Raw genomic sequence first — 19359 nt, 5'->3', positions numbered from 1 at the left:
CCTTTCATGGCTGTATTTTATTTTTCAGCAGCATTTAAGGACAGACTCCTATTTATACCACACAAGCAGTTTTGTCTGTTGTAAACAAAGTAAGTGGCTGGGAATTGTGCTTTCCCAGAAATGTTTTCCAGGGAAGCCATAATAAGAAACAACTGTGTACATCTTGAGATTTTTGTCATCTAGGTATTAAGAAAGAATTCTTTGCATTCATGGAAACAAAAAAGAAAGAAAACACTGTTTATAAAGAAAGATGTTCAATATCCAGAAATGTAATTAAAATATTTCTTAAACTGCAAAAGTTGGCCACTTACTAGTAGTAATTGAGGTTGTTTTCTTTTCTTTTTTTTTAATTATCTCTAACATTTTTTGACAAGGTAGTAGCTGAAATGACAGGAGGCGTTTTCTTTTTTTAACCTCAATCTGCTATTTAAAAAGTTAGTGGCTTCTTTTGTAAAATTATGTGAAGAACTTTGGAACTGAAGTATGAATATCAATGGAAAAAATGCAACAGTGGTAAATTTTATGAAAAATTTTAAAAGAGCATTGAAGAGGCTTAGAATTATGAAAGAACAGCATAGTTTCTTATACAATTATAGATTACATAGGAAAAAGCCACTCTCCATCTTCTGATATCTTAATGATTTCATGATGAAAAAAAAGAAACCTATCAGCTTTTCAATTCTCAAATCAGTCAAAGGTGTCTGAATCAGGTCCCCAAGGACTTTCATAAAACCATGCTCTCTGTCTCAGGGCGTAAGGCAGTGATCCCTATCCTGGGGTGGGTTTCACAGAGTCTCTGAACCACTGGAGTTTCCTGAAAATATATGTGTATGTGTGTATATGCATCATTCTGAGAATTTTCCATAAAATTTTCTAAATAGTCCACAACCAACTCCAAAAAAGTTGAGAAACGAGATATTGTCACAAAACTGTGTACCATGTCTTAGCTAAAAACCACTTAATTACTTTGATATTCTGGCTTATTTGAAATGTATTGGTCTACAAGAAACACTTATTTTGAATTTTCTGCAAAGTTTTACAAGAAACTTTTCAGGGATGCTTTCTTTGGGAAATCAGATCATTTATCAAAATTAAGTCTCCTTAGAGACAGTCAGAACAAGTAAAATATATATAAGGGCCTTATAGTTTGTAAGGCACATTCACATATATTATTTCATTTAATGTAACCTTCGTAAGAAGTCTGTGATTTGGTATCGTCATTATTATCCTTATGTTATAGATAATTGAGACCTACAAAAGTTGAGTCTTGCCCAAGGTCATTCCACCAAGATGGAGCAAAGTTGGACCAATACCCTGGTATTAGCCTCAGAAACCATGTTTTTAGCAGCCTCTTAACAGCAATATCCTCAGCAGCATCTTCTTCAACAGCAAATATTTAATGTTTACTGTGTCAAAGGGAATCCGTTAGTCATCAGAGATTCAACAAACTCAAAACTTTACTCCTAGGTACCTTAATATTTTTAAGAAACAACAATACATAGTAACTTGTGCTGTACAGTCAGTGAGAGATAAAATGGTAAGTGGGGGACAAGAAGAAGAAATCCCTGGGGCCCACGGTCAGGTAAGACTTTATAGAGGAGATGGCAGGTACCTGGCCTAAAAGTTACTGCCTGATTCTTAAGCCACACGTGGGGTAACGCCGCTTCCCTTTTTATGGCAGCCTCAAGGTAATAACTTCCAGCAGCAGAATTTGAATTGGGGGCAGGAGGATGTGTTAGAAACATCTGTTTGGCCACAACTGTGTTGAGGGTATATAGGAAGTTAACAACTTGTAACTGCATCTGCTTATAAAGTAAATATGATCCAAAGTCTTCTTGATAATTTTTTTTTAATTGCAGTGGAGTTTAAGATTTTCTTCAAATAAGTAAGAAAGGCTTGAAGTCACCTCAGTAGTTCTAATTATAAACAAATATGAAAAACCTTTTCACACATTTTATTTACCCCAATTTTAGAAAGATACTGAGAACTTTCATACCCTTGACTAAAATTATGTATTTATAAAATTTTATAGTCTTTGAAATTATACTGCATATTAACTATACCTTCTATATGTGCGATTCGTGAATAGACGCAAAGAATGTTGGCAAAGTACGTGAACTATTGTATTGTGGCACGTTAATTAGTTGATAAGTGTATCACTTTAAAACACTGAATTTTTTCGTATATTCCAGTTAAATCTTTGTCATCAAATGTGTTTATAGAGGTTTAGTTAGTAGCAAACTTGCCCAGCCAATAAAGAAAAGCATTCATTTTCTGTTCTGTATAAGTGATCTGAAGCCATAGCCTTTAGGTCTTTTAATCTGTTCAAGGCCAAGCTATTTATATGGATAATTTTTAAAGCTTCTGTATAAAGAAAACAAGAACATTTTATTTATTCACTGGGGTTTTTATGTGCCTTGAAATTGCATAGATAAAGTATTTTCTGGCTCATGGATCTAGAGGAGATAAAAGGTCTCCTATTTTATAAGGCTTTACGTAAGCTTTTCAAATGTACAGTTTTCTTACGGCTAGAATTTTTAAATAAAACATTATTTCACTATTACAGTTGGAGTTTAATGTGGGCATCTTTTTCCTTCCCGGAATTGCATGTTAAATTATGTGTTTAAGATCGTTTTTATTGCATTTTTACCTCCTGGATTTTGATAATTCTCATGCTGGAGAAATTAATTTACCAATCCTCATTTTTAGTATTGGGCAACTATTTAATACGACTAGGAGTGCAAAACCCAGAAATCAGATTTAAGAGGCAGAGTGAAAGGTATAACTGACTTTTGCAGCATATTGGTCTGAGGACGAAAAATTATTTACCTCCCCCTCCTTAAGAATTTTTGCTGAGGCTGGTAGACTGAAAAGGAAAAAAGAGGCATTTTTTTTTTAACTCTGGGGCAACTGGATTCAGACCAGATTCTAGGTGAACATTAGCTGCTGTTAGCTTTGCCATGTCAGGGCCAAGAAACAGCTTTCCCTGGCTGGAGCATTCCCAAGCTATCATGGCCATCAGACAGGTGGGGAATAAATATTGTAGAACGGTGGGACATTTGAAGAGCAAGCTCCTGATCCCCAGGACTCCATTTGGACAAGCTTCAATTGGAGCAAACAGGTGTTCCTGGGAGGAACTGTCCTCAGGTGGCTGGGGGTGTGCTATTCTTTCACACACATAAAAAGTTCCCTTTCCCTCTGCCCGCAGGAAAATTAGAATTAACTACAGCTTTTTCTTTTGAAATGGAAAAAGAGAAATAAAAATATGGTACCAGGTTTTGGCTCCAACTGGATTTCCATGGAGCATGTAATCTATGATGAATGATGAGAATTCTGGAAGCAAAGCATCCTTGCAGTTTTTAACATTGGAGATGCCATAAAAACTGAATGAATGCAAATAATCTTTTTACCCATGGCTGTACCTATATAAGATGGAGTAGTCTTTCCTTCTGTTATTCATTTGTTCATTCACCATATATTTCATGAGCACTTGCAATTTTCTAAACACTAGGCTAAGTGCTAGGCATAGAGTATAAGAGAGAAAAAGGCCCTGCCCTCCAGGGACTTAGCCTAAATTGTAGTAATAGTAATTGGTTGGAACATGAAAATGAACCTAAATAGTCTTTGGGAAACTGTGCATTGAAAGTACTTGCTGGCATCAGAAAGATTTTTTTTTTTTTTCTGTAATGCCACCACATTGAGGATATGACTAACATTTTATTTGGGGGTCATTCTTTTCAAATCAACTTTTGCTATAAAACATAAAATAGAAATATTAAAGAAAAACTTTAAAAGAAAAAAGTTGTTTTTAATCCCTCTTCCTAGAAACAAGCTACTCTGTTGATACAAGTATTTCCCTCTAGTCTTTCCGTCATGATCCATGTATATTGCTCTTCTCACTTAATATTGTATCTTAAATGTATTTCTCAATTTCCACATCTTCATGATTATATTTTTCCTAGTTAAAAATTTAATGAAAGTTTTAACAAACCTCTTATTTTGTAAAGAAAAAGAAGAAAGAAAGAAGAGAAACAAGTATCAAGAAACAGGAAGAGGGCTTCCCTGGTGGCGCAGTGGTTGAGAGTCCGCCTGCCGATGCAGGGGACACGGGTCCGTGCCCCGGTCCGGGAAGATCCCACATGCCGCGGAGCGGCTGGGCCCGTGAGCCATGGCCACTGAGCCTGCGCATCTGGAGCCTGTGCTCCGCAATGGGAGAGGCCACAACAGTGAGAGGCCCGCGTACCGCAAAAAAAAGAAACAGGAAGAAAGTAATCCATAATCACACTGACGAAAGGTAGCACCAAAATCACACTGGTGAAAGGTAGCATATTTCATTCCAGTATTTTTCTCTGTAAATATTAATTCCACTGCTGGTTCTATGAAATCTCTTCTTTATCTCACCCATCACTTCATCTTCTACCCTTTTATCTTTTTTAAATATCACAGGTTTCACTTTACAGTTTTCTGCCCTTCACTTGATAAAGGCTATTCTCTCTTACTGTTTTTATTGAAAATGCCAAACAAACTTCAAAAACATGTATAGGTTTCTTTATCACATAATTTTCAGAATTGCGTTCTTCCTCTGAAGCTTTAGGATGTCATTTCCTTTTCTTTGTTCTATAGGATCTTTTTTGCCACTGTCTTCATATTGTTTTGCATTTTTATTTGGTTTGGTTAGTTTTTAAAACCTCTTCTTGGATCTGCAAATGGATGGCAACTTTATATGATCAACTCTGTCGAGAGATAGCCCTCTGTCTCCAGACTGTCTTCATGGGAAGGAAATGGGGCTTCTTCCTTCCCCCACTCCTTGACTCTGGCACGAAAAATGTCCAACCCTTGTGTGTACAACTGTCATCTCCTTCACATGTTTACCTTCCACCACTGCATGCAAACACACTTTACTTATGAAGGCCACACTTCCCGGGATTCACCATACCTTCCTTGCCTATCACTACCCAGTATTGATTTATTGTTTTCCTGGGAACTGTCATTTCTTATGGGCTATAGAAAAGAAATAAGATGAGGAGTGTGGAAAAGGAGGAATGACTACAGCAGTCCACATGCCTCCTAAGTGGCAGCATCCACTCATAAGAGAGACAGATACCTGGTTTCTAGTTGTAACAGAACTCACATCTACCTAGTAGCAGACTCTGTGAGAGGTGGGCTACTGCTTTACATTTCTCTGCCCAATTCATTTTTTGTAGCCGTAGAAAATCCTTCCAGGTTCTGGCAATTTGGTGTCGTAAACTATCGTCATCTTTTATTTTTTCATTCCAATTTAATGGTCACTTTGATAGATGCAGCATCAGGAGCCATCAAGCAGGCGCCATTTTAAACCGGAAACTGTGGGTGATCTTTAAAATTGCCCTACATAAGGGGACCATATACACCATTTCTCTAGCTCAACCCTTGAGCCTGTTATGCCTGGGTGGTCTTGTTTTAACTGTTACTGTTTAATTATTGATTACTCACTGACACCAAGCATGGAAGCCTTAGGGAAAATGAAATCCCATGTGCCAGTTTCTTTAGATGAATCTTCTTTGAGGTTTAAGTGTCCCTCTAAGTTACATAGTGAGGCTGGATTTAGGGCGTCGTTCCAAATACTGCCTGGCAGGGCCAGCCGTGGCATCTGTGTTCATTGATGGAGTCTACTGGTACATCTGGAAAACGAGGCGTGTCTGCCTGTGCTTCACATCATGACAGCCTCATACAAGCCCATCTCCTGTAGGCCAGGCATCCTTACATTTCCGTACTCCCCATTTCCCTTCTCTGTCCCTCCTGGGAGAAAGTCTACTCTCCAACAATAACAATGACTTACCAACAGGAACCAGCTTCCCCTATTATTGCTCCTATCCTGGAAGCATTTATTAGGAAAATGGTAATTCACTCCACAAATACGTGCAAGGAACTTTGCTGGGTATATAAGGATGGAGGATGACTCTTGCCAATGACTCTTCTTGCAGAAGAAGCACCACCTCAAATGGATGGTGATCAGAAACCTCATGCACAGTTTGGAGTGGAGACTATTGCCAGCTTGGAGGAATCAGGATGAGTTTCATGGATGACACAGCATTTGTAGTGGCCCTTGAAAGAGGGGTGAGATTTACCCAGGCAAAGTTAAGAGATTCCATACCAAGAAAGCAGCACAAACAAGAGGGAAGTAGCATCTTTCAAGGCAGGCATAGCAGATAATTCAGATCAGCTGTTTGTCGTCAACTCTGCGATTTTTGCCTTTCGTTTTCTGAGGCTCCCATTCTAACAGTAGATTGGGTCAGCTCACAGCACACTTGCAGTTATGCACAACTGTCATCTCCCTCCCAGCTTTACCCGCCACTGGAGAGACAAAAGCTTGACTGAGTGATAGAGGCCTGAAAATCTAGGGTGTACTTTTTCTTGTCATTATTATTCTTTTATTGAGCACCTACTATGTACTCTGGGCAGAATGAACCTTATTAAAGGACCAAGTTCTTTCATTGTTTTCAGGTAGGCCGTTGCTGTGTTTCTTTTTGCAAGTTCTTATTTCCTCTTGAACATCACCGGTTTCACGGTGTTTTTCTAAGGATCCTGAAAGGTGTTACAAGTACAAGTGGCTATGTGTGTAGGCAGAATAGACCTCCACCAAAAGGTGGGATTTTTCTTTCGGGGCACCATGCCATCAAAAGTATCACTGAGCCATTGCCCAGAATGTTTCCTTTAGAGTTTGTCCTCTTAATCATTAGACTTTGCTGTCTCTTCAGATGCTGTGCGGACTCTCTATAACCTGTTGTCTCAGCTCTGCTGCATGTGACATAATCTGAGGATAGGTTGGTATGGGGGAGGAGGGGAGCTAGATCCTGGATGATTTTAGGAGGCCACCAATCAGAGAGCCTGGGTGGCCTAGAATCACACTCCACAACATTGACTGAAACTGACCTGGGCCTAGCCTACTACTACCTCCTTGTTTTTTTTTTTTTCCAACATTTTGCTTTCATAGGACCTGAAATTTTTAACCCAGTTTTGCTTTGGGGGAAAAAAATGTATTAACCATGTGCCTTGTCAAGATAACACTTTCTAAAAGTTTCTTGAATGAAAGTTCCCTCTCAGCACTGGGGTGCTTTCTAGGTACACACCTGCCTTGTTAATCAAGTTCTCTGGCTTTATTTCCATTTGCAAATACAAATGCTTAGTGGACAGCTTTGGAAGGAGTGGCTGTCCTCAGCAGCATGACTAAAGCGTTGATGAAATAATTTCAGGTACCTGGCAGGGTACTGCCAAATCCCATGGGCTTTCAGATCTGTAAGGAGAAGGAAGTGAGGGGAGCCAACACAGATGGTAACTGGTGGGTGGGTGACAGGTAAGCACAACGTCCTGCCTGGTGATCCAGTCTGTGTGATTTCTGATTCATATTTATTACACAAATAGTGTTTGTTGACAGAGCAAAAGGGAACATTTTTTAAAAGAAAAGAAATTACTCATAACACACCTACAGTGATCTTGTCCTCATTTTTTCTGTCTTTAAATGTTGAATTTTTATTTATGTGCCTTTAGTACAATTTCAAGTTCTGCCTTTGCCTTTTTAACTTAACATGATAGCTTGCATTACTGTACACGGTGGATTTGATATTGTATTTAGTCTTTTCTTTTTTAATCAAGTTATTATGGCGTTGATAGAGGTTCAGGAAAGCCAAGCAGCATGTGGTTGGCATTCATTAGTTTTCTAGCAAATTGAAGGACTGACTCTCATGTGTCTCAGGCTTCCACCGCCTAATGGTTAAGAGCACTGAGTTTTGATATTTGGGTGCTGAGACGTATGTGTACCGTTGTATGCTATCCACACAGATCCCTTGCATGTATTAATTTTAAGGTGTTTCATGATAATATTGATGACAAAGTGTATGTATAAACAAAGCAGGCAGGTCACCCTGTGGAGGAGATCCATGTGGTGGGTTCCAGAAATAGCCGTATTTCCCCCCAAGTATTCCCTAATAGACTGAAAGGCAATAATTGAACTTGGATTAAGGCTTCGCGCATTGTCTTTGTCAAATGGCAGTACTTGATCATTTAATCAGCATCAGTCATGGCACCTGCTTGGTGATGTGTTAACCGGGTGAAGTTTTTCCCCGCCTTGCACAGAGCTCTGAGGGATGGCCTAGAATACAGGAGGCTGAGAGGACGGCTGACCGCAAGGATGGTGTTGGAGCCGCTTCAGAAGAATGAGGCGTGATCTGGGTGCCGTGGCAGGAGGCACTGAACAGCCAGGGGGCAGCATGGGAGCATTTTGTACCTGAGGAAGGAGGAGAGTGATGGAAGAAGGGGGATGAACACAAACTTCCCCATTTTTCCCGAGCCCAGGATGATGGATGACTTGTCATCTTTTGTATTTCCTCTGGGGCAGCTAAAATGGAACCTCTCTACTGAGACCAGAGGTTGAAACTGGAACTCTGGGGGCCATAAGCGGCTTGCAGTACTTTTTTTTTTTCCAGTCTGCACAGTTTTAGTTTGTTTTTAAAATTGAGATATTATTTACATATAATAAAATTCACACATTTTAAATGTAGATTTGTTGAATTTTGGTCATGGATGCAATGACATAACCACCACAACACATCAGGACAGAGACCAGTTCTCTGTCTAAAAAGTTTCCTGCAGTCCCTTTGCACTCGTTCCCCTCCTCCATCCCTGTCCCAGACACACAGTGATCTTCTTTCTGCTATTAGTTTTGCCTTTTCTAGAATTTCATGTAAATGGAATTATACAGCACATGGTCTTTTGTGTAGGACTTCTTTCACTGAACATAGAGATTTTGAAATTCGTCCATCTTGTTGTGTGTATTAGTATTTCATTCCTTTTAATTGCTGAGTCATATTTCATAGTAAGATACGCTACAATTTATCATTCACCAGTTTTATGAACATGTAGGTTGCTTCCAGTTTAGAGCTATTACAGGTAATGGTGCTATGAACATTTGTGCACACATCTTTTCGTAGGTTTTCATTTCTCTTGAGTAAATATCTAGGGGTAAGATTGCTGGCTCTTATGGTTTGTATATGTTTAGTTTTATAAGGACCTGCCAAACTGGTTCCAAAGTGGCTAAACCATTTTGCATTCCCCTAGCAATATATGAGAGTTCCAGTTGCTCTGCAGAGTTACTCTTAAAACATTCAAAGTAGCTGCCAGCAGTTAAAACTCAAAACCTCTCAGAGGGGCACATGGTCTCCAGCTCCCTCCAGTTACTATTTGACTCATTTTGATCATTTACATTGTCCACCTCTCCCCTGTAGTTCGTGACCCCTGCCTTAGAAATTCTGAGCAGCATCCTGTCCCATGGTATGTAGCAGGGGTTCATGACCAAGAGCAGATTTATAGAGAAAGGCAAAACTGGGTTGGAATCTCAGTCTTGCTATCCATAGGCTGTCACTTTGGACAGGTTGATTAACTTCTCTCAGCATGAGTTTCTTCACCTGTAAAATGTTGCAGATACCTTATTCAGTGGTTTATGGTAAAAATGAAATAATACAGAGCATGTCAAGCACCTAGCACAGGGCCAGGCCCAGAGAAAATGTACAGCAGATGGTACTTGTTAGTATCATGGTCTAGTCTACTGATTCTCAATTATGTGTGTATATCAGAGGCACCTGTGCAAGATTTTAAAAAACATAGATACCTGGGTCCCTACCACAGCTCTCCTCCAGAATCACAATCTGCTAAGCTGGACCTGAGCTTGTGCATTGTTATAAAGTTCTGCAGATAATTGGGATGAGTAAACCTGGTCGAGAATCATTGGTTGCCTGGGGAGATAGTAACAAGAAGCACTACATTCTAAACTCAGTTCTGCCACCAAGTAGCTGTGTGATCTTGGGCAAATCACTTAACCTCTCTGTGAGAGCTAGTTTAGCTAAGATCTGCCCAGCAAATTTGGCCTTTCAGAATTACCAGTTTCTTCTGGGTAGATCGTGGCTGCAGTTGGAGACAGATGCCTTGGAGGTGGTGGAGGTCTATACCTGCTTCCCAAGTAATATGTTGAAGGCAAATTTCAGATGGAACTCTACCACACCTAGAAACATGTGCGAGCAGGCACAGAAACAGCCCTCCACCTGTCCTGTGGGCCCACGAAGCTCCTGTCCTCTGTCCTGATAGGAGAGTGCATTGACAGCAACTCGCAGGAAAAGTTCCCTCGAGTTTGATGTGAGAATATTCTAGAAAGAGGAGTTGGCTAACCTTCTAGTCAAAGTCAGGTGACAGACTCCTCCTTTAAGTAGATAGACACAGGACTGAGTCAGAATCCTGAGTCGAGGGCTCCAATCCAGGGGAAATAGGCAGTTGGGGTCACTAGAAGCAGATACCCTTCCCACGCAGGCTGGGAGTGCTGATGACAATGTTTCTAGCCTGTCGCATAGCTTCAGTACCATTTCTGATGTCCTCATTAATGATTCTTGTTATGCTAATTAAGAGTAACTAATTAACAAGATAAAGATAGCCACCACACTTTAGTAGCTGCTTCTGGAATATGGCATTTCATTCGTCTTTTAGATGTGAACTAAACAGTTATTCCCGTTAGGCCACTTCAGTCATAAAATCACTGCCCTATGGTATGGATTAAGACCAATGCACACATATATGTCACACTATATATATGGAAGTATTTTAAAGTTAATTACAGATAACATAACGTGATTTCTAGGTCCCATGCAAGTTTAAGATGCAACAGTTCTACAAATGAAGGGTCCTAATAAGTGTACTGCTTTCCAGCACAACTTGTGGTTTTTAAGCCTCCTCTTTCTGGAAACCCCTCTGAATCCCCCAGGCCACATTAGTGCCCTTCCCTCGCCTGTGCCCTCCTAGAACATAAGTTGCCTCACGGCAACTTAGTCCAGGGAACATACAATAAGGATTCCAAACTTTGTAAAATGGCATCCTTTTTGACTTACCCCCATGGAACTGCGTTATTTCCCAAACTTCAGTGATCAGGGTAGTACGTCACAATTTTTTTTTTTTTGGTCCTCTCTGCCTAATATCTCCACTGCTGTTTTTCTTTAAATTGGCACACTTTTGTTTTAAATGTAAATATATTCTTTAGCTTTATTCCACAGAGTATTATCCATGAAATCATGGTTCGAATGTGTTAGTTATGCTTTTTTTCACATGTTAAAGTAAATGCATAATTAAATATTTTTAACATAATGTTGGGTGTTAACAAATATTTTAAATTAAAAGTAATCATCTCTGTGTTGCCTAGAATCAGTTCCCGCCCCTCCAGCGGTCTGCACACAGTACTGTGGGAACCCTCGCCGTGCTGTACTTGTGGGGTTCCTGCCCATCTCCCCACTAGACTATGAGTCCCTGAAGGGGAGGACTGGCTTTCATCTTTGTAGCACCATGTCAGTAAGCCTGGTGCCTGGTGCATAATATGCATTCAATAAATGTTTGATGAATGAATGTCTTCTCTTGCTATCACAAGTGAAATACCATTAGCAAATAGAAATATTTGCAATTTTCTCTCACTTTGATTTCCAACCTCTGAGAACTTAAGCACTCAGACATGGTCTCAAAACATAATGAAGCACCAAAACATGTAGAAGTGAAGTGATGCCAGTTTTTCTACCTCCTTTTTTTTCGGTACACGGGCCTCTCACTGTTGTGGCCTCTCCCATTGAGGAGCACAGGCTCCGGACGCACAGGCCCAGCGGCCATGGCTCACGGGCCCAGCCGCTCTGCGGCATGTGGGATCCTCCCGGACCGGGCACGAACCCATGTCCCCTGCATCGGCAGGCGGACTCTCAACCACCGCGCCACCAGGGAAGCCCCTCCTAAAAGTTTTTTAAATGACTATTTTCATTTCATTACCCTAATATTAAAGGTGGAACGGGGTAGGGATGGGGGTGTAAAATGGTTTTAAATTTACCTGGCACAAGGCTCAAGGAAAATATAGAGAACTTTAAGAGGGAGTTTCCAAGTAGAAAATGGTGATTGCAAAAAGCAGTGATCAAATCATCATCTCAGTTTCCCCGAGGAAGGACAAAAAGTGAATTCAAAGACCATGTTACTCTTTCCTAAGTAACACCCTTGGAGACATAGGAGGTCCTTGTGACCTGCAGGCTCTGTACTCGTGCAGGGTCCCCCTGGGATCATGTGTGCTCTTCAGTCTCTGCCCCGCTGAGGAACTAGGCATCCCTGATTCCAAAGTTAAAGTGCTTTACCCATTTTAGTGTGGGCTATCCCCTCCCAGCCCAACTCCCATCCTACCAGTTCTGTGCCGTACCTGTCCGCTTTATTCCGTCACACCCGAAAGCCTTTATGCTCCTTGTCGGCAGGGACTAAAACTTTCTGCTTTAGACCCCCTGTGCCTCACTGGTTCCTTGGACAGAATGGACACTCAGGAAGTATTTGAATGAATAAATGAATGAATTAGTGAATGAACGAACAAGAGAACAAATGAGCAAACAAAAGAACAGGTGAGCCACGACATTTTGGGTTATAATAAACCTTGCCGACTTAACCCCCTGCATTTTAAAGATCTGGAAGGAAACACATTTTAGAGTAAAACTTTCTAATGTCTGGAAGCATGCCTGTAGATGTCAGGATTAGTCTCATTATTTTGAGCAAGCTTTTACTTTTAACCTCCTTTAAACAAAATTTGATGATTCAATCTTTAAAAAATAATCAGTCTTAATCTCCGAAAGCAAATGTTCCAAAGTAGATCAGTTGACTAAAACTTATAAATTAATGTTCCACTGATTGCAGTTACGTAGGAAATGTAACACATGAAATGTTTTTGAGGTCTGTCTCTCCATTGGTCTCCAGAAATGAAAAGTTGGGACTTAGAGAAATATTTATCTTAGCGTAGTACCTACCTTGAACTTTTCTCCATGGTATTTACTGATATAATGTCAGATTGAAGCATTAGCATTTAATTACATAAAGCCTTTTAAAAGTTCAAGATGTCTAATTTGGGGGTTGATTGATTCTGTAAGCATTAGTTATATACATATTGAGTAGAAGAAAAGGGGCATAAGTACTTATATTAAAAACATCTAATTTTCTTAAGCCTTTAAAAAATATACTTTTTAAATGTTTAAGGTGAAAAAGGTAAACTATCTTGTTGGTTTATTTGCATTGGTTTTGCTTATTTCCCACAATTGCTAAGGTTGTTTTGTTCATAAAAAGGGAAGTGGTACTAACCTCAGGAGCAATTGCCAGGCTCGATTTGGGACATTGCAAACTTTCTCTAGCTTTACTTTAAACACACATTTGCAAATATGGTGCCAGTTTATTCTGGACAGTTCCTCCCTACACTGTTTAGAATCTTTGGCAGGCTTATTCCAGGAAAGGCACGGAGCTTGAGGCAGAGGGGAAGAACACTGAGGATGCATTGTGTGCCCACTGGGCAAGCGTGTCACCTTACCCACAGCCCTGGAGTGAAACGCCCACGGTTGTGAAGTTGGGAAAACTTACTCCTCTGGGAGCCCTTTCACTACACACATGACCCGTCCACTGAGCTTAACGATGCTCACTCAAATAGAAAGCAGGAGAGGCTAAAATTATGTTTCTGATCATTTTTGCTGCCTTCTGAAAAGTTTGATTAGAAGTACAAAGTGTTATGCAAGATTCGTTGAGTACTATATTACTCTACTTAACATTGTACAAAGTGCTCTAGGGAGGAATTTGTACAGAAAGAGCCTATTCCCTTTACTTGCCTCTAGTGAGTTCTGTTTATTGAGTATTTCATGTCTAGAGAAAAGTGTAAGTTAAGGAAAATGATTATGTGTATTCAAATGAGCACATCTAGGGAAATTCAGATTATCTCAAATTCAGAAGTATTATCTCAAGGTCAGTATCTCCATAAGGGCTGTTTATCTTCTTCTATTTTCTATAAAGTGGGGTATGTTTATTGCTTATTTGACTAGAGGCTGGGGGCCTTCAATAACAGTTGCAGCTGGTTCTGAGGACCCAAAAGCACAGCCCTCCGTAGTCTTTTCCTCCAACCCATGAGATTTAGGGATGTTTTAGCATTTCTGTAGTACAGATATTTTTCCTGAGCCTGATTTACATGCATTTGGAGACTAACCTCAGTGAAATAGCTTCAGATATCAGGGTGTGTTCAGTATTGACAGAAAATAAGTGGTTTGCATTCTCTGTTTTACACTATTGAAAATAAAACACCTTAATAATGAAGAAACATGGGATTGTTGAAATGAATTTGCTCATCAGTATATTTGTTTTGGTCAAAAATGAAACTACTGGGACTTCCCCAGTGGTCCGGTGGTTAAGACTCCGAGCTTCCACTACAGGGGGGCTTGGGTTCGATCCCTGGTCAGGGAACTCAGATTCCACATGCCTCACAGCGAGGCCAAAAGATAAAAAATAAAATGAAATAAAAATAAAACTGTTAACCATAAACTAAGAAAGCCTCTGCACAACCTTCCTCCATCATTTCCTTGGTCAGATTCTATTTTCTCAGTTTTCTTAATTTGTGCTAAGTCTCCAAGAAGGAAAAATAATCATCATCGCTCTGTCCGTGCGCACTCTGGAATTTGTTTAAGCAGAGAGTCAGGTCACAGCACCACAGACCGTGCTTTTTTCTGCTGAGGAATTGTATTTTCTTGAGTTTGTACTGAACCGCATGAACAAATCATTAAGTGACACAGTGAACGGGAAGAGAGAAGTATTCAAAAATTCTTCGACCTCTGCTACAAGGGTGGCTGACAGAAGACACTAGCTTTAATTGTTTGGTTCTCTCTTGCCAGTTTTTGTTTCAGTAAAACATTCCATGATCTCGAGGCAAAAGGTGATTGGGAAGGCAACATTTTGATTCTAATGGCTATATCTATTTTTCTTTATTCAGAATGATCAAAAATATTTTCTTAGGTAAAATCAGATAGCATTTACACACAAATCACTCTACAGTTAACAGAAAGAGCCATATTAATTAGTACTGCTTAGGAAATGGAATTTAAACACAAGCCTGCAGATCTTTTGTCTTTTGCTCTTTTTTTTAAAGGAAGAATATTTGATGATATATCCACTCCCAACGGAGAAATTAGTGGGCTTAAACAGGTTTACTGGTTTAGTTTGTTTATCGCTTTGTTTCCTAACAAGAAAATAAAATAGCTAACCTGAATTTTTTTTACCTGTATTAGTATATGTATATCTGTTTTAAACTCTCTTTCTTTACCCTGCAGAAAGGTATCTCTAGTACACTCTGATTTTTGTCTACTTTCATTCTTTTTAAAATAACATCCAGGGTTGTGTATTCCCATTTTAACATAAGAGGACTCATTTGCTTTGGAAGGGAAGCTTCCAGCAGCATTGAAGATACATAAGCTAATATATTTAGCAAATAACGTCAGAGAAACCTTAAAGCTGGTGTCTATCACATTTTACTGTCAGTAAGAACTGTCAGAATTCCTACTCTCAAGAGCAGTGTTCGAGATATTTAAAAATTGAAAATAAAAAAACAGAATCCTAGCTGTGGCATGGTGCCCTAGATGGGTAGTCACCCCCAGTCAGTGACTATGTGGTTTATCAAACCTTGAGATTAGTCTAATATGCCACTGGATCTACCAAACACTGTATACTGGCTCAGCACACAGAGTGTGCCTTACCCTAATCTGACTGTTGCCTTCCTGCCTAGGGAACCTTACCCTGGTTTTTGCTTACACTAGCAGAACACCACTATGTTTATTGAAAACTACAGATGTAAATTCTTCGTGATGAAACCAAGATGGGAAAAAAGAATTCTAACTTCAATTTTTTTTTAAGTTTAATAATTTATTGTGTTCCGTTAAGACAACACAGAACTATTGCTTAGCAACACTGGATTAGGCAGAAAATAATTTAAGCTCCCAAATGAGAAACATTTGTAATCGAATATGCTCTACCACTTGCTTTACCACATGGCTCAACACCCTTTTGCTCACACATGGTTAAACACATGTTTGAACTGATGTTTTAACACCCGTCTCACACATCTTTACGCCCTTTGTTCACATATGCTTAAACACATGCTTTGACACTCTCTGAGCTCTCACTGTTGAACACAGGCAGAGTATTGTCTTAGGTCTCATGTTCTAAAGTTTCATTGGTTCGTAGCCTTCAGCCAAAGACTGGTGCCCGGTAAAGTCACAGCTCTTTCTACAAGATGACGTCTACTATTGCGTGCCTTCAGTCTCTCTAGAGAAGAGAATTCCTCATGGAGGTAACCACTGCCATGGTCCTTCGTGTCTAGCACACCCCCAAGTGGTGGCCTTTTCGAATATTTCAGCCCAAGCGTGTGACGTGTCACAAAGTATTGTTTTTGCCCTGGCCAGTCTACTTGTATTTTCCCAAACTACCCTGCACTCTGAAGTCTTCCTCGTGGCCAGATGTAGAATTTACCTGAGTGTTTTTCTCTTACATCTTACTTGGCAGTTTCAGCGGAGCTGAAAATATACGTACAGGAATGGGGTATTTGTGTTGCAGAAATCTGAATATAAATAGAGAAACTGTGGCCTCGCCTTGCTTACATGCGTCTGATTGCTTGGATCCTCTCTCCTTTTTGTTTGTGGCGTCTGCCATCCTCTTAGGCGAGGTGACTGCCTCCTCGTCACTCTGACCCCCTAGACCTGCCATTGGTGGATTCATAAAAGGTTGTCTCTTCCTCCTAAAATTATAGGATTCTATATGTAACAGTGGTTTGGAGTGTGGGCTTCTGAGCCAGACTGCTTGAGTTTGAGTCAGCTTAGGTTTCCTCATCTGAAAAATGGGAATAATGACAGTACCTACTTTCTTGAGTTGTTGTAAGGATTAAATGATACAACACTTACAAATCACTGTGTCCATCCAGCTCATAGTAAGTGCTCAAAAAATTACTAATTACTCTTAATTCAAGTAGAATAAAAGAGTGACAGTAACCTAAATCTAAGCTGTGCTCTACAGTTTGTAAAATTTGTTTTATCCATATCTTTCTACGTTACTACCAGAACATTGAGAGGGATGTAAACATATCCCCATTCCAGAGAGAGGCAAACTAAGAACAGACATCTTAAGAACCCTGCCAGAAATTGCATAGCCAGCAGGTAGTGAGCTTGACGGCTGGTCCCCTGACATCTAAAGGCAGTGTTTTTCCTACCATGTTACAAGACTAAGTCCTGTTACATGTACAAGGAAGTACCAGAAATGGCTCTTTCCATCAAAGAGCTTGCAGAGGAGGAAAGATACTGACACATGAAAAGTAACTTCCATTTACTGAGAAATAGTTATAAGCCAGCCTATACTAGGCACTTTTTAGTAAATTGTCTCTCTTAATCTTTACAGTAACCAGTTTGACAGATGAGGAAACTAAGGCCTAAAAAGCATAATGAACATACCCAGAGTCAAAGAACTAATAAGTAACAGAACTAGAGCAAGCCTGATTCCAAATAAAACCCATGCTTTTTATCCATTACTCATATTGGCTCTCAACCAATAACAATAAATGAGTTCATAGACAAACTACAGCTATTGTATAAGTCAATTTTGGATGAAGTATAGTCTTCCCCTAATAATTCCTGGTTATGCTGCTGTGTGATTGTTTCTTTTTTTTAAAAACATTATAGAATGGATAACATGACAAGAAATAAAAGTTATGGGTGTTGTATGAAAGCATTTGTAAATTAAATCCACATTTAGTCTGTTCCCCCACCTTGATGAAATTCAGATCTATAAAGTGTGCTGCCTGGCTAAATCTTCATGGAAATGTTCTTTTACAAGTAACCTGTTCTCATAATTATCTGAATATAAGAATCATTTAAATTCCGTGGCTTTCAGGTCCCAGAGAGTGTTAATGGATATTAAATTAAGTTATTTGAAAATAAGCTCTACTTCATTGACTGGATCCTAGAAGGTCAATATTTAGGAAATTGTATGAAGAATGACACCCTTGAGTTTGGTGAGTTGGAAGGGCAGTTTTCATAATTGTTATTAATAACTCAAGCTATCTTCTTAGCTGTCTTTAAGGATAACTTAAAGGTGACTGGAATCCTTGAACTAACTTTCCATGTGAGATTGGTTTGGACGCAGATGCAAAGACTAACAATCAGACCATTTAAACACAGAACAGGACCAGCCAGGAATAGCAACACTTGGATGCCTGACTCATAGATGTAAGCAAGAATTAGTGATTACTGCAAATGGCTGGAAGATCCCAGAGGAAAATTTGGGAGGCTCTTCATTCCCTTTTGCCCTGTACACAGAATTCTTAGTACAAATACCTGGCAACATCAAAATACAGGTGCAGATTTGGAATACATAAAGCCTTGCTTTGGTTTCTTTGTGTTTTAACTGAATTTCACTCTGTTGAGGTTCAAGATCAAATACTTGCATTTTAATGTAACATTTGCCAAATTTCCAAACCTCTAAGCACAAAATCCTCAGCCCTCATTTTTTTTGCTTGCCTGGAAATCTAGGTAGCACTGAGCCAAAAGTAGAAGTTATGAAGTGAGATTATACTTGATTAGGAACAAAAAAAGTCCTATGTCCAGAAATGCAGATGTGTACAGCAGTCCTAGGGGAATGTTGGTATTTGATCTCCAAGTCTTAAAGGTTCATGTTCCCAAGGTTAAGAGTTGCAGAGAGCCAACTTTTATTTGTAACTAATGCTGAAATTACTCTGGAGATTCTAGAAGTATTACATTACAAATCACTCAGCTTTGGAAATCCTGCAGCTCGTGAGTTACAAATATCACTGTGTGAGAGAAAGGGGCAATAAGTGAAGGACATCATTCATAAACTTAATTTATACCGTAGCAGCATGATCATGAATATACTGTATGAGAGTTTTCTTCTCAGTGAGAAAAGGAAAAGGGAGCATATGAAGTCCATGAGTCAAGACCCCAACTAAAAGAACCAGGAAGTAAAGGCCTCCTTGTCTGGGGGAATTTGAGTGGGGCCAGGGGGGCACAGTCAACTTGGGCTGCAATATCCTCCTTTTTCTAATATCTAACTTCATGACCTGGGGTGAGTTGCTTGTTTATTGAGTAAGGCTTCCATTTTGGTGAAAGTTAAAGCCTAGGTATTTACAGAATCATATCCTTCAACAAGCATGGCACCAATGGCCATCTATGAAAAAGGTACACGTAACAGTTTACCTCAAGGGGAGAACTTTAGTGGAACCAAATTCAATATTAAAATCAAGAATAGTTAAAGGCATTAATATGTCACACAGCTGCCTGGGTTTTTTTTAACCTTAATAAACTATATTCCTATAATAGGCACTTGGTACTCTCTGGTGTTAACTAGTTGGACTTGCTTTTCGGCTAGACCTTTCTTATTTTAAACTAAGTAGTGATCTGGTTCTTTGAATTTTCAATGACTTTAAGCCCAACAACAAAACAAAGATGAATAAATCTGTGTCTTGGTTACAGG

General features: G+C 39.5%; 1 protein-coding gene across 12 annotated transcripts in view; it reads left to right on the top strand.

Annotated features, from left to right (window-relative positions):
• The window catches only part of VTI1A (vesicle transport through interaction with t-SNAREs 1A), a 365411-nt gene that overhangs the window by 224826 nt on the left and 121226 nt on the right, over window positions 1–19359 (top strand). The window contains exon 9 of one of the 12 annotated variants that reach the window (XM_067709407.1): window positions 8113–9205. The exons of the other annotated variants lie outside the window; for them this stretch is intronic. Coding sequence (XP_067565508.1) covers window positions 8113–8203 — 91 coding nt within the window. The 3' untranslated portion in view covers window positions 8204–9205. Of the gene's footprint in view, window positions 1–8112; window positions 9206–19359 lie in introns of those variants that run through there. 12 annotated transcript variants of the gene reach the window in all.

This window comes from Pseudorca crassidens, chromosome 16 (assembly GCF_039906515.1).
Source record: "Pseudorca crassidens isolate mPseCra1 chromosome 16, mPseCra1.hap1, whole genome shotgun sequence".
Classification (NCBI taxonomy): domain Eukaryota; kingdom Metazoa; phylum Chordata; class Mammalia; order Artiodactyla; family Delphinidae; genus Pseudorca; species Pseudorca crassidens.
The sequence above is the reverse complement of the archived record's forward strand: the minus strand, read 5'-3'. Positions and strand labels throughout refer to the sequence as shown.